At 36.6% G+C, this 14,190-nt stretch overlaps 1 protein-coding gene across 1 annotated transcript in view; it reads right to left on the bottom strand.

Annotated features, from left to right (window-relative positions):
• The window catches only part of LOC108711334 (putative GPI-anchored protein pfl2), a 41,815-nt gene that overhangs the window by 11,179 nt on the left and 16,446 nt on the right, over window positions 1-14,190 (bottom strand). The window contains exons 12-23 of the mRNA XM_018252966.2: window positions 13,369-13,523; window positions 11,763-12,004; window positions 10,315-10,373; window positions 8,211-8,374; window positions 7,022-7,131; window positions 6,539-6,609; window positions 5,249-5,394; window positions 3,562-3,686; window positions 2,458-2,513; window positions 1,368-1,516; window positions 991-1,076; window positions 321-379 (exon numbers count right to left, since the gene is read on the bottom strand). Coding sequence (XP_018108455.1) covers window positions 321-379; window positions 991-1,076; window positions 1,368-1,516; window positions 2,458-2,513; window positions 3,562-3,686; window positions 5,249-5,394; window positions 6,539-6,609; window positions 7,022-7,131; window positions 8,211-8,374; window positions 10,315-10,373; window positions 11,763-12,004; window positions 13,369-13,523 — 1,422 coding nt within the window. The remainder of the gene's footprint in view (window positions 1-320; window positions 380-990; window positions 1,077-1,367; window positions 1,517-2,457; window positions 2,514-3,561; window positions 3,687-5,248; window positions 5,395-6,538; window positions 6,610-7,021; window positions 7,132-8,210; window positions 8,375-10,314; window positions 10,374-11,762; window positions 12,005-13,368; window positions 13,524-14,190) is intronic.

Consider the following 14,190-nt stretch of genomic DNA (forward strand, 5'->3'; position numbering starts at 1 on the left):
GAACTTCCTGAAAACGTCTCGAGTGTAGTAGCCGAAACGTTGAAATAAAGCCTACCACGTGTTTTTCATCAAAGCCCTAGGAGTGCGGTTTCATTTGTTTGTTTATATATATATATATATATATATATATATATATATATATATATATATATATATATATATATATATATATATATATATTAGAGTATCAGTATTAATACAGTACAAGTGTGTTTTGGGTTACATAAGTATCTCGAGAGTAAAGTTAATCATATATACGCAGAGATCTGGTCAGGCAAGGTAAGAGGCGATCTTGGTTTTATTGATAGGGTCGGACATACCTTATGCTTACAGATGAAGAGATTATATTCATGGGATCAGACGTTAATGCTGCTGTAATCTATAAATGGATTAAAAAATAAATGAAACCATTTTAGATAACACATTCGTTTGATGAATTTTCTTTCATTTTCTTAAAACACACAAACTAAACTTTAAGGGGGTTATTTATCAAAGGTCGAGTTTGTGAGGTTTATTTCTACCTCGAATAAACTCACAACTTGAATGTTTGCTAATTTATGGAAAAAAAATCAAATCAATACAATCAGGGGTAAAAAACTTGAATACTCATATTGATCGAGTTTTTAGAAGAAAAAAACTGGAATAGCTCGAATTGGCTGAATTTTCAAGTGCAAACCACAAAAAAAAACAAAACTCCTGAAAATGATGAAGGCTAAAAACATTTTCAAATGGCTCAAAGGACATCTGCCATTGACTTCTACATGATCTCAACAGGTTTTAGCTGGAGTATTTTCGGATTCAAGCTTTTTGCAGCTTTGGGGCATAATACATCTCCAAAAATGTGAGGTTTTTTTATCCTTAAAAATTTGAGTTTTTACTGAAACTACCCTTGAATTTTTTGGGAAAAACACAACTAGACCTTTGATAAATAACCTCCTAAATAATCACCAAGTAATGGTTATCTGCTGTTTACAAAGTTTACATTCTCACCAGATTTAGGAGGGTGACATTCATGTTATTTGTTGCTAAGTCGGCTGTGTAGTCTTGTAGTAGTTTAAATGTAAATGAATAGGGCACTGGTAATAAAATAAAATCATAAATCAGCATTGTAAATTACAACACAAGATAATGCTTATACCATGTTCATATTTGATGTCTGAATTGTAACTGTTCTAATGTTCTCATTGGCAGTAGATTCCAATAAATGGTTCCATCCTGAGGCATTTTTAAATGAGATTTATGTTTCATTTATTTAAAACTGTCATGTATTCTTTACTTGTTTGTCTAAAATGAACAAGCGGGTTGAAGTGCAAGAATTTAGATAAAAGCAAAATGATTGTTTTATTTTTTAAAACGCAGTGGCTCACCTGTGGGGTCTGTAATATTTGTGATCAGATCGATGTTCTTATTGGCGAATTGGTTTGCATTATTTACAATTCCTTGGATTACATCCCGAGAGGTAATCCCAGAGAGGAAAAACAGATCCACTGAAACAATGAGACCTCTGCTGTCATTACTGCAGGTAAAAGAAGTTATGTAAGTGAGAGTATACATTTCAGTTTATAGAACATTTCCAATTCTTTTTCTTAAGGAAAGTGTGTATTTACAATTTCTTTCATGAACTCGCTTCAACTCAAAAATTAAACTAAAAAAAGTATATTAAAATTCAGTAAGAACCCAAATTTCCAATTTGTTTTTGTAAGTTTGAAGAAGAAAAACTATGCTCTTTCATAGTAAGTGGCTTTTGAAGAACACCAATGAGATTCCTAAAGCATTAGTTAAACCTTCATTACTTTAGACCTCCAGTTAATTAATATGGGGTAGTAGCAGTACACAGTAATTTATCTATGAAAAAGATAAAAAAAATATATAATGATATATATCAGCCACCCAGTGATTTAACATAATTATTTAACACTTGTTACAGGGTTTTCCCAGAGCACTAGGCCCCAACCTCCCAGGCCATCCTTGTCTATCAGGGACGCCACTCCTTGTTGCAGACTTTCAGCAGAGGGTTCAGACTTACATTTCAGGTACACTGGGCCCTATATGTCCTAGTCCCTATCCTTTTGGATACCAAACTGGGCAAATATTGGACACTGGTCGCTCACTTCCTCCTTGTTGGAGCCTCAACTGCTCGTCTCTCTCCTAACAACTCTTACTAACAACAGGGAGCTTCAGCCAAATCTGCTGTGGCACTATCTCACCTACTCTCTCCTACCAGTTACTTTCCTTAGATGGCCTACTCTAGGCTCCTGGTGTCATGCACTATCCCTTTTCTTAAAGCTCCCTGGTGTCAAAAGGGCAATATTTATTTATCTTTTAATATGCACCTTAATATGATATGAACTATCTGTTGCTTAAGTATTCATTTTGGGGCTATAGTTTTCCTTTAAGTAATTATGATAGAAAAATGTCCCCACTCCTTACAGGTTCTTTAAGACAAGAAGTGCTTACCGGAAGCTGGTCACAACTGGCTCCACTAATTGCTGGCTTCGAAATATGTCTCTTAACTGTGAAAAAGCGATTGAGATAATATATATCAAGATTGCAGTCTGTCTTATCCCACAACATTCATTTTCCAGGCTAAATGATCAAATATGAAGGATCTAGCATAAACCATCCACCATAATATCCCTTAAAGGGCGCCTAGCAACATAAAAATCCCCCCTCCTCCCCACAGTAAAACAATATTATTTGGGCCAGAAATTGCTCCTAGCAAGCAATATACCCCCTGCACTGGGAGGGGTCATGTTAGGACTGGAGAGAGAGAGGAGAGAGATATGTTCAGAAGGACAACAGAGAAGTGTACTGATGTTGATTTGCTCAGGAAAGAGATAGGTAAAATGTTCTGAGGCTTCTGAACTCTTTCCTGAAAAAGCCACATCAGAAAACATCTGTCTTCCTCCTGAATGTATCTCACTCCTCCAACTGTATAGTTAAGGAACTGAGCAGCAGGTAGGACTGTTGTTACAAAAGTCATTATATTTGCACTTAATGAAAAACTGAAATAAAGCATAAAAAACGACTAATGTAAATTAAAAATGTGCTTAGAAAATCACCCTGAGCAATTTTATATATTTTTAAGGTTTACATATCCTAAGATGTGAGTCTCCCTGGAAGAATTCCAAAAGAGAGCACGGGAGTACAATGCCACTAGTATTGAAGTATTGAGAATACTTATACTTTTTACTTATAATTTATTTTTCTTGATAACATACTGACGGTCAGTGTTACTTTCATAATTATTTTTACATACATGTAACTTTCTGCACATAATGTAGTGTTATCCTTATCAATAACACCAACAAGAAACAGAAGAGGTGGGTGATTACTGTAGAAGTGGTTCTGTGGCAGGGACGCATGCATTTATTTTTGCATATTCCCCTGTAACTGGGATAAAAATAGTGGGGGCAACAGATCCCTGGATAAATCTTGGATTAAGAGAGTGTTTTACACACACACAGACTATATTGTACAGCAGAGGTCTAGAAGCAATCAACACCCATAAAAATAAAGACAAAGCAATGTTCTGTGCACCAAATGCATCATAAATCTTACCACTCCTTCTATGGCTGTAGCACTGTTCTTGAATGCATCACTGGTCTTATCAGACAGACTATTTGTATAACTCACATTCCGTATCCCCAATGTTGGGCTTAAGATATTAAATGACTTGCTACTTCCTGTAAATGAATATAGAAAGAACCATAAGGTACTTGAAAGACCATGTAATTAGTTTATATAAGCTATAGTTTTGTTTCTGAAGCAAACACACCAGTTTTACCAGTGCAGGGCAACCGTACATTATACTGTCATTCCTTTAAAACACTTTAATTTTTTGGTGTTACTGTTCCTTTAAGTACACCTCTATGACGGTATAGTATTTTTGCATAAGGTCATATGACCTGGTCAGAAAATAAACTTAAAGATGCTCTTTATACTGTATAAATCACATTGTACTTTAAATAAACAATTTTGGGCAGATTAACTGTTAGGCTACACCTTTACCCATTCCTTCATTAGCACAGCGGACACCTCTGCATATGCCTGTACTTTACATATCTTTATGGTGAACAAACAGCATTCTCTTAACTTGCTAGGTTTCCCTCACAAGCTAAAGCAGCAATGTACTGTATGCTCTTTCAACATGAATTTAATGGATACGGCTTGAACTGAACATACTTTTTGCCTTTTGTTTTAATGAATAAAATCGATGGCTTTTGTTATTTCTTGGAATAAACAATGTAAACAGGGGAACTGAAGCTACTCCATGTTTGGTTCTAGCAAGGTAGATGATTAGATCACCAGAACGCCCTAACCCAGGGCAGGTTAGTCAGTTGACCCTGATTTAACCTGATTATTGACCACCTTTTTTTGCTGCTAGTTTGACGGCACAAGTGACACAATCAACTATCAACTACTGAATATATTTACCAACATATCTACACAATTCAGAGCAACATTGTATTGTAGATTAGATTATTTATACCGATAATGATTTCATGGCAAGACTGCTAGCATTTATTTGTTATAGCTTTTTTCTGGTAAGAAAGAAATTAAACTATCTTATTGACTGATCTAGTTATAGTGTTGACTTATTGCCTGTATAGTTTTGTAATCATGAATAAATTTAACTAGAAATGGATTACTGGCAAAGAACAGCAATTTGGATGGGCTTAAAGGGATTCTGTCATGATTTTTATGGTTTAGATTTTATTTCTAAATTACACTGTCTACACTGCAAATTATTCACCCTGCCATATACAATTTCATTCATGAACCAATAAGTGTATTTTTATAGTTGTAATATTGGTGTGTAGGCAGCAATCTCAGGTCATTTTGCCTGGTCATGGGCTTTCAAGGGATACTGGGAAAACATGTTTTTTATATTCAATTTTGAAATCTGACATGGGGCTAGAAATATTGTCAGTTTCCCATTAGTTTATTTTGCTGACTGACATCCTCAGCTTCCAACTGTAAATATTTTGTATATTTAGGTAAGTTGCCTCTACACATTATCATTTGTATACCTTGAAATACATAAACACACTGTATACTCGGTTCAACTTCTAATTAGGGCAAAGCTTAAGCCCCCGTATGCTCACCTATGGAGAGATGACAATCCACAGCTTCTCTATTTCATTTGATACAATATAGTCTGTAAATGGCAGATCTAGCCACCATAGATAGGCACATACAATACCAGACTCTTTATTTAGTTAAATTAAATACAACTTTTTCTTACGCTGGATGCTAAGAGTAGATGGAACAATATAAAATGTAACATTTCTTCTATATTCCAATACTTTGTCGAGGGCTTGGTTTGGATTGAAAATGTTAGTTGTGACGACAGCATAGGTAGCATTGAATTGGGTCCAGTTACCGGAATTACTGAAAAAAAATTAAAAGTGATCAGAATTATACTGTAAAGACACAAGCATTATTTTGAAAAAAACTCTCATAGTATGTTAATATGATGGCTAATACAGCTGGTCTTCTCACACTCCTATCCATCTCACTCATGATTTGCTAGAACTAAAAAAAACCATGACCAGATCTTGACGTGTACAGTATATCTCCACTTTAAGGTACCACTTGTTTTCTACCCTATTCTATTATTGTTTTTAATCATATCCCACATTTAATGTTACAGGGCTCAATTACTGCCGCAAATGCAGTTGCAGTTGTGCAAAAACTGTGAAAAAAAAGTGGTTGCCAAATCGATGCCATTTATTAAAGGGTGCTGTCCAAAGGTTGTGTCCAAAGCTGCACATTGAAATTCCACATAGTTGCACGGAGCCGTTGCATTTTTTCCTGGCCTCCTGTTGTGAATTGCGCCTATTGATACTGGGGAACCTTGGAGCTCTGGGATTGCCACAGTGGCCTGCATCGATGGATGCAGCATACATCTGTCTAAAGAATCACGAGTAGATGTGATTTTGCCACAGATTGTCAGAAATAATAAAATCTTGACATTGATTTGCGTAGAAGAGCACACATTTTAATTCATTGAATGCAACTACATCCCCCTTGCAGCCACTATTACACTGGAATTATGGGAAATTATTCTCCATCATACTAAACAAACATGGCACCTTGCATCTGAAACTTCACTCTGCACTTGTGGTTGCCAGATGTTTTCATGCTTCCCACTAGTCTGTTTTCTTATATGTTACTAAACCTACAGCTTTTGTACCTGTTATTACATCTTAGGATCACATTTTCTTGCCCTAACTGAAAGGTGAATGAGAAGGATGCAAATTTTATTTTATTACACTGAGACCTTCCCTTTGCCCTGTTCCAGTGGCGTAACTAGATATTACTGGGCCCCACAGCAAATTATTTTTCAGGCCCCCAAAATATTTAGAGGTTGACTTGTTTCTCAAATATTTATTGAAATTGTATATGAATTATGGCCTCATGGGGCCCCTATACCTCCTGGGCCCCCCTGCAGCCGCAGGGTCTGCTTCCTCTATAGTTACGCCCCTGCCCTGTTCTATTGACAGGTGCTGTAATTTTTATTTTATGCACTTACTTGAAGTTGACACTATTGCTGATAAGTGACACTGATGTGACACCGGGAAGAGTTAGAAAAGAACTGTTCACCTGAAGAGATAACATATAGAAATTAAGACCACAACATATTTTATTGTACCCATTTCTCTAAACACTTCAAAGATGAATACACACTAAAAGAATAAACAATTGGGTATTCCTGGCCTTATGTAAATATTGAACTTCATGAAAAAAATATAAAGTGCTTGAACAAACTACATATTTTTACACTGTGTAATAATATAATTACATATACATTTTATGTCACATCCTTCTGTTGCCCTTCCAGCAAGACACACACAGACATCAGCTTAGTAGCGATCTGATCTATGTACCTTGTTCTCCATTATTCACCTTGCCCATTCAAATAAGCAACATATAATTACAAAAAGGTTTATTTTTTAGTTCTCTGGATTATGACTTTTTCCCCTGTTTTGTGATTAATTAAAAGAAAAAAACTTACCCAGGGTGTGATCTGATTCTGTAGTGAGTCAGTTGCAGACGCATTATATGGTATTTTAATCAGAAAACCGACAGTTATGTTTTCAGGACTTAAGTTTGTGACACTGGCACCTGCAAAACACATTTATATACAATTGTCATGGCATATCAAAAATGTTTTTTTTTTGTATGGATTACTTTTGTCAGACTAGGCTTGTTTTATTTTCAATAGTATAAGAGCTTATTACTTATTACATGCTTACCCTAGTGATAGTGGGACTTATCCCAGCTAAATTAGAGAGTCAATAAATTTACAGATTGTTTTGGTGAAAATTGGATGTTGAACGTAGATCTTAATAATACTGGCAGTTAGTTACACTCGCCTCTGTAACAGATATGGTAAAAAACATAGAAACCCAAGCAGATAAGAATAAACAAATACACATGAATCAGAGCAAACTGCCAGCTATTAAATCAATAATCAGTTTGATAAAATTGGGGAACAAATGAGCAAAACTGGTTGTACATGTATTGAATTTGTGCCAACACAGAATATGGAGAGGCTGTGAATAAAAGCTCTCTAAAAAATTAGCCAATACCTTTTATTTTATAGATAATGTTTGATAATAAAGTTATTATACAGTCAGAATAGAACACTTATTACAAAAACAGAAGCCTATGCATGTAGCTAAAGTGAAAATTTTGTCTGTAGGATCTGCTTACATTTGCATATGCTGTTACACTTTTTTAATTATCAGAATTTTCTGATTATTTTAATAAAAAAAGTCTGACCAAACTAGAATCCATGATTGGATCTTATTTATTATTAAAATCCGAATCATACAAGTTTTTTCCCGAATTGGTTAAATTTTTTTGGGCTTTTTCCCGAAAAGCCTGAATTTTTCGGATATTTGCCCAAAAAGTCAGAAATAGTTGGATTTTCAGACTAATTTCAGTGCAGACCACAGAAACATCCAAATAGGCTAGGGAACTCTCCCATTGCCTTATATACAACCTCGGTAGGTCTGAGATGCCGGATTTTTGGAGTCTGGCCTTTTTCATCCTCAGGGTAATATAAATCTCAAAAAATGCTAGTTTTTTTTCCACTAAAAATGTGAATTTTATAGAAAAAGTTTCTCGAGTTTTTGGCATTCAGACTTTAATAAATAACCCCTACATCTGTATCACATAAGCACAGCTGGCTCACTTACTGCCTGACTGTATGCTGTTAGTATCCACTTTGAAGTCTCCAAAGCTGCCATTGGACGCAATGGAACTGACTAGGGCTCGTACAAGGTTATCATTTGTGACATCTGTAGAGGATTGCACTTTGCTGTCAAATGCAACATTTGAATCAACAATCACAGAGCCGTTCCTGTAGTATACAAGGAGAAAAAGGTTGGTTGGACATGTAATACACAAAAGAATTCACCCATATTAGGAAATTTGTGCATAAAGCTACTAAAGTTACTGGACACTGCCCATTTAAAAAATATAGCAAATAGGAAAGTTGCACTCCCAATGTTATTAATAGGGAAAAAAAAAAATATATAGGCCGGTATTTTTTTCCAAAAAAGGTGGCAAATCTACTTTCATCTGATACAGTACATTCAGAATTCTGCTATTTCGTGATATAGTATTCACAGGGACTAAGGGTTTCGTACTATTCAAAGCTACAATGTCAAGTTGGCCAGCTTGAAATTATTGCAATATATGGACTAACAAGAACTGTTTGGTGTAAAGTGGAGGGCATTTTTAGTAGCTTTATGCACAGATATCCTAATGTGCTTAATATATTGATATAGGTACTTGCAGATTTCTTGTCTTTTTTTGGCTGAATTTTGTGGCCATGCCCAGTAATGGTTTAGAATTGTTCTGTCATGTGATCCTGATAGATTCCTCTGATCAATAAAAAGGGCAACCATTTTTAACTTTGAGTCTTGATATTACTCATCACAGAAAAAATGACTGCAACTACACATAGGGCCTGATTTAAGAATGCTCAACCCTTTGGCTAATAAAAACATGTTCTAAAGTTCCAAAAAACTGTGTGGGTTTCTTCTTTTGAATACATCAGCTTCCTGCTGAGTGGGTTTTTTTTTCCACCAACCAAAAATAAAAAGCTTGGCAGGTTTTAAGTGACAAACTTTTAAATTTTTTGGAAAATCCGCTCAGGAAGGTGGCAGTAAGCAGAGGTATGCGAAGGAAACCATGCAAGACCTTAGAAACTGCATGTGTTTACTAGCCGACTGCTCAAGCCCAAAGGCTCAAGTATTTTTTAGGTTGTTCAGGCCCTTATTGTACGTATAAAGATAATTATTACAGATATTATGAGAACATTATTAAAACATTTCAAAACATAAAGGGGTATATTTATCACATAGTGAAAACAAAGCTCCCAACAGTTGGAAACTTCAAAGCTTCCTGTTCACTTGTATCGGATTTTTAAGAACATAATATTATTAGTTATTTAGTGCGTGCATATTACTGTGCAATCCCTACCCCAGTGGAGCAGTGATGTGCGTGTTGATCTGAAACCTGTTGTAACCCCCAGGTTGAACATTGGTTGGTTGAATGCGATTGGGTTGAGATTTGGCCAACTATTGCAGGTTAGGGTTGGGAAAGATTGGGTCAGTCTTGGAACCAGAGGTGCACATAGAAGTAAAGTACAGAGGGAGAAGGTGTGGGTCCTTCAATGGCAACGTTTTGCAGTTAGGGGTGGGTGTGGGTTAAGGTTTTGCGGGTTAGGGTCGGGAGATTTTTCCTGACCTGCACTTCACTACAGATTACGAGCTAAGGTCCCTATCATATTCACACTAGGGCCAATTTTATCAGGAGGAGGATTATGTTTTTCGTGTGTTGCAGGAATCCCATGCAGACCCATGGAGAACATACAAACTCCTTGCAGATAGTGCCCAAACCAAAATCAAACTCAGGACTCCAACTCTGCAAGGCAAAAATGCTACAAACAGAGCCACACGTGTACTAAACTGTGACCTCTTAACTTCACCTTTTGATAAATAATATACAGAACATGTATATATTACAGTCCCGTATGTGTAAATAGCACTAACATTTTCTGGTGAACTGGTTTTTATGCAACCAAAACTTGACTCCAAACCAGGAACTGAGAAATAAGCACCTGCTTTGAGGCCACTGGGAGCAACATCCAAGGCTGGGGATCAATGTTTTATAATATACTGGGACCCAAACATTTCAAAAAAAGTCTAGGAATTCTCATAACCTCTCACTTTCTACTGTGTTGGCTGTTGCTGCTGCATCTGATGTTTGCCATCAGATCCAATCTTTACTTACCTGAACCCTGTAACTGTTACATTTCTGAAATTCTTGAATGTTGAGTAAACTGCTTTCAGCTGGAAGGAAAGGAAAAGATAAAACTTTAATCCTAGATATAGACTGTGCATTTCAAACAACACTGGTATCTCAGTAAGATATTTATATTATGAAATGAGGTTAATATTATTTTTGCCTCCAGTAATTGCAATAATTCTTATAATTTGGAAACCTGTTTGGCTCTAATTGTTTATTACCTGTGTAGATTTGCTTCTTACTATATAAACAGATGGCAAATGACTGCTTGCCCAGTCAATTCAATTCTTGTATTTAGTCTAGATGTACAGCCCCTGATTTCATATAATGCAGTTTTAATATTACTTTCTAGATAGAGATTCTCTTGGGTGCAGTTAGGTACTAAATTATAGTTATCTATAGCATCTATTCAGCACTTTGTTTTTTTCAGATTACTACTAGTTAGGAAATAAAAACCAAGCTCTTATTGGTTGCTGTTTGGGTAACTGTACCCATGTTAGTAAATTAGTCCCTGTAATAGGGGTTATATAAATGTAAAAATTCTAGTGAAATCTTTGTATATACTGGTATGGCCATAGGGGGCTGATTTTCAGCCTGCAAACAAACACAAGCTGAGAATCAGCCCCTATACTTGTATAAGCTTTCTGATGTGCCTAAGGCGATGCTGCCCCCCCTATCCCGGAAGTGCTTACCCTTCCTGCACCAGAGAGCGCTCTCTTGCACTAGAAGAGCTGAATTTACAGTTAAAAATACGGAAATGCAGCGATTAAATTTATCAGGAGTGGCATTTTACCACCCCTGGGAACTTGTAAGGCTCAGTCGTCTGATGTGAATATTTTTTGGCACAGCTCCCCTGGATGTGCCTGCACTTGGTAGCACTGCGTCGGCCCAAGAGCAGACACACAGAGTGGATTTTTAGAGCTGAAATCTGTTCTGTGTACCTGCACCGAGGTGAATGCAGACATCTGATCTGAGCAAAGGGACTCATTCTTGACCTGGAATCAGCCCTGTGTGGCTTTACTCTACATGTATACATACTGCTGTCACTATACACAGAATTGGTAACTTAACTTGACCCCACAGGAGCCACCCTACTCAAAAGGACATGCAAACATACAGTGGCAAAACTAGACATTACTCAGTCCAGGAGCAAATTATTTTTCAGGTCTCCAAAATGTCTATAAGTTGGATCTGTTTAACAATAGTTATTGAGATTGTATATGAATTAGGCCCTTATATCCCCTGGGCTCCCCTGCAGACGCAAGGTCTGCTTCATCTGTAGTTACGCCCCTGCAAACATATCCTAGAATTGTTTATGGCTCCTCAACAGCCTGCATCCCCTGTTGTTACACTCTGACACCCCTACACAGCATTGCTGTTTTGTCATCCTATATTAAATCTACATTCCATCAGTCAAAATCAAGGAACTTTACCTGTTGTTCCACTTTACCCTTCAGATTCTTGTATTCAACAGAGTCTGATTTGCTTAGGTTAGCAGTAAATTCTTGGCTGGTAATCCTAAATGTTACATTAAGGGCAATGTCACTACTGGGAGTAGGTGCCGTAGTAGATATCGGTGTGCTGGTTATGTTAGTGGAAGTTCCATTTGTTGATGTGCTTGCAGGTGCAGTTGTAACAGAGCTTGTGACTGGCGCCACAGTTGTAGCAGTAGGTGCTAAAAAAATAAAGAAGAGAAAAAGGTGGTGATATAATAAATCCCTCCTTACCTAAATAAGCCTCCAGCAGTTGTTTACTACTCATTGTATAGTTGTGACAGGTACTTTCTTCTCTAACACATCCTCTATTGACTATTAGGGCAATGTCAGACAAGGAGATTTGCTGCCCACAGGAAATCTGTGCTACTGGCTGCAACAAATCTCCTGATGATAGGTCAGCATTGTGTCAGTGTAAAAACGTGAGCAGTAAAAGTAAAACATATGAATCATGTAACTGCTGAAAAGTTAGTTGTATGTTTTACCACCAGTGATTTACACTGAAACCAGGGCTAAGATATTTTCAGTAGATTTTTCTTCCACAGGTCATGCATCTGTCCCACAAGCGACAAATCTCCTTCATGCTCTATTATTTTTTTACATTAGCACGAATGCCTCTTCTCACAAATGCTCTTCTTTGCACATTTTAGAAACAGATGTTTTCCCCTCTGTCTTGTTATTTTTGAGTGTATGTATAAGTCGTTATGCATGTATACATTCCTTCATGTGTCAGCAGTTCGCGTATTCGAGTTTTCCCCCAGATTGCATTGATTCAAGCTTTTTACATTTGGGTTTTTTCATAAATAAGCAAACATCCAAGCTGTGAGTTTATTCGAGGTAGAAAAAACCTCACACAACTCACAAACCTCACAAACTCAACCTTCGATAAATAACTCCCTTATAACATACAGTGAGTTTAGATTTAGTTAAATGTCATTGATATAGATAATATTGAATAATAAAATAAGGCCTTAAATTATAGTACATATGGATTAACTCCAAGACAGGGGCCCCTCCTATAATGACAATTTATTTAATTATTTACACAGTTGATTTGACCACAGTAATTCAAAACTTTTGTAAACACAGCAACCCTGTAGAAGTGTGTATATGAATCGCTAGTAGTTAAAATGTCCTCCAACTTTTCTGTGACTCAGATACTGCAAACTGCACTCAGGGTAAGGGGGCCCTGCATAATATGCAAAGCCTGTGAACCTGCCTATGGGGATTGGCCAATCTGTTGTTTTCAACACTTATTTAAAAACAAATCTATGAATGATTGTCTAACACAGATCCAGAAAAGTGGGAGGGCCACAGGTTTGACATCTATGAACTGATCAACAGGACCAAGCACTTCTAGGATTTAAGGAATTACCAAATAAAAAATGTAAAGGCACAAAAAAAAAAAAAAAAGCTTTATTACTTGATGTTTGGATCTCACAGAGAGACCATCATCTGGACAGAAAAACAAAAAAGCTACTGTTTTTTTAATGGTGGATATTAGATACATTCACATACTCGTTCTGTTTCATATACTGTGGCTCACCTGGGGGCAATGTGAAAGAAATGTTCAGCGAGATGTTTCTGTTAATGAACTCTGTTTTGTTTATCACAATTTCATTAACAACAGTGGTAAGATTCATTGTCGATGATGATGGGAAGTACAGATCCACAGAAGCAATGACAAGATTATTAAGCATGCTGTGACAGAAACAAAGATAACACAAATGTAATTTCGGATTAAGTCGTGGAGACTTAACATAAGAGAAAAGGGGCCCAGAGCATGTAAGAAGTACAGGGCTCAATCTCAGGAGATAAATATGTTATTTAATATGTCATACTTCTATTACTCTCACCCTCTCTCAATAAGGAGTTGCAGTTCGACTTCACCCAAATCTGGACAGCCACAGGGCAGACATACTTTTTGTATATACATATCTACACATTATTCAGCTACACAGTATGACTTTTGTGCTGTTATCTAGATTTCCTCTCTCAAAGTGGCTCTTCTAATGCTAGGGGCCTAGGACAGCCCATTCTGCCAACTATAGAACCCTGTTTATGCCACTTATTAAAAGGATGGTTGTTACCCATCTGTAGAATATTCCAGACTTATCCTAATGTTGTAACTTAGGAAGTGGGGTAAAGATGAATACGTTTAAGATTGCCTATTACAGAGTTATAGAACAGTTATTTGTGAGCTCCTCAACCTAACAGTTGTTGTTGGAGAAACACACTCATACTGTGAGTCATTGACAGATTTCACCTGCTCTAACTAGTAGATTCCCTAACGAGACTGACATTTGCAATGCAGTGCAGATAAACTGTGTAGATGTTGAGTTGTTTGCACTTGGAAAAATGCTACCTT

The sequence above is a fragment of the Xenopus laevis genome, chromosome 3L (assembly GCF_017654675.1).
Source record: "Xenopus laevis strain J_2021 chromosome 3L, Xenopus_laevis_v10.1, whole genome shotgun sequence".
Lineage (NCBI taxonomy): Eukaryota > Metazoa > Chordata > Amphibia > Anura > Pipidae > Xenopus > Xenopus laevis.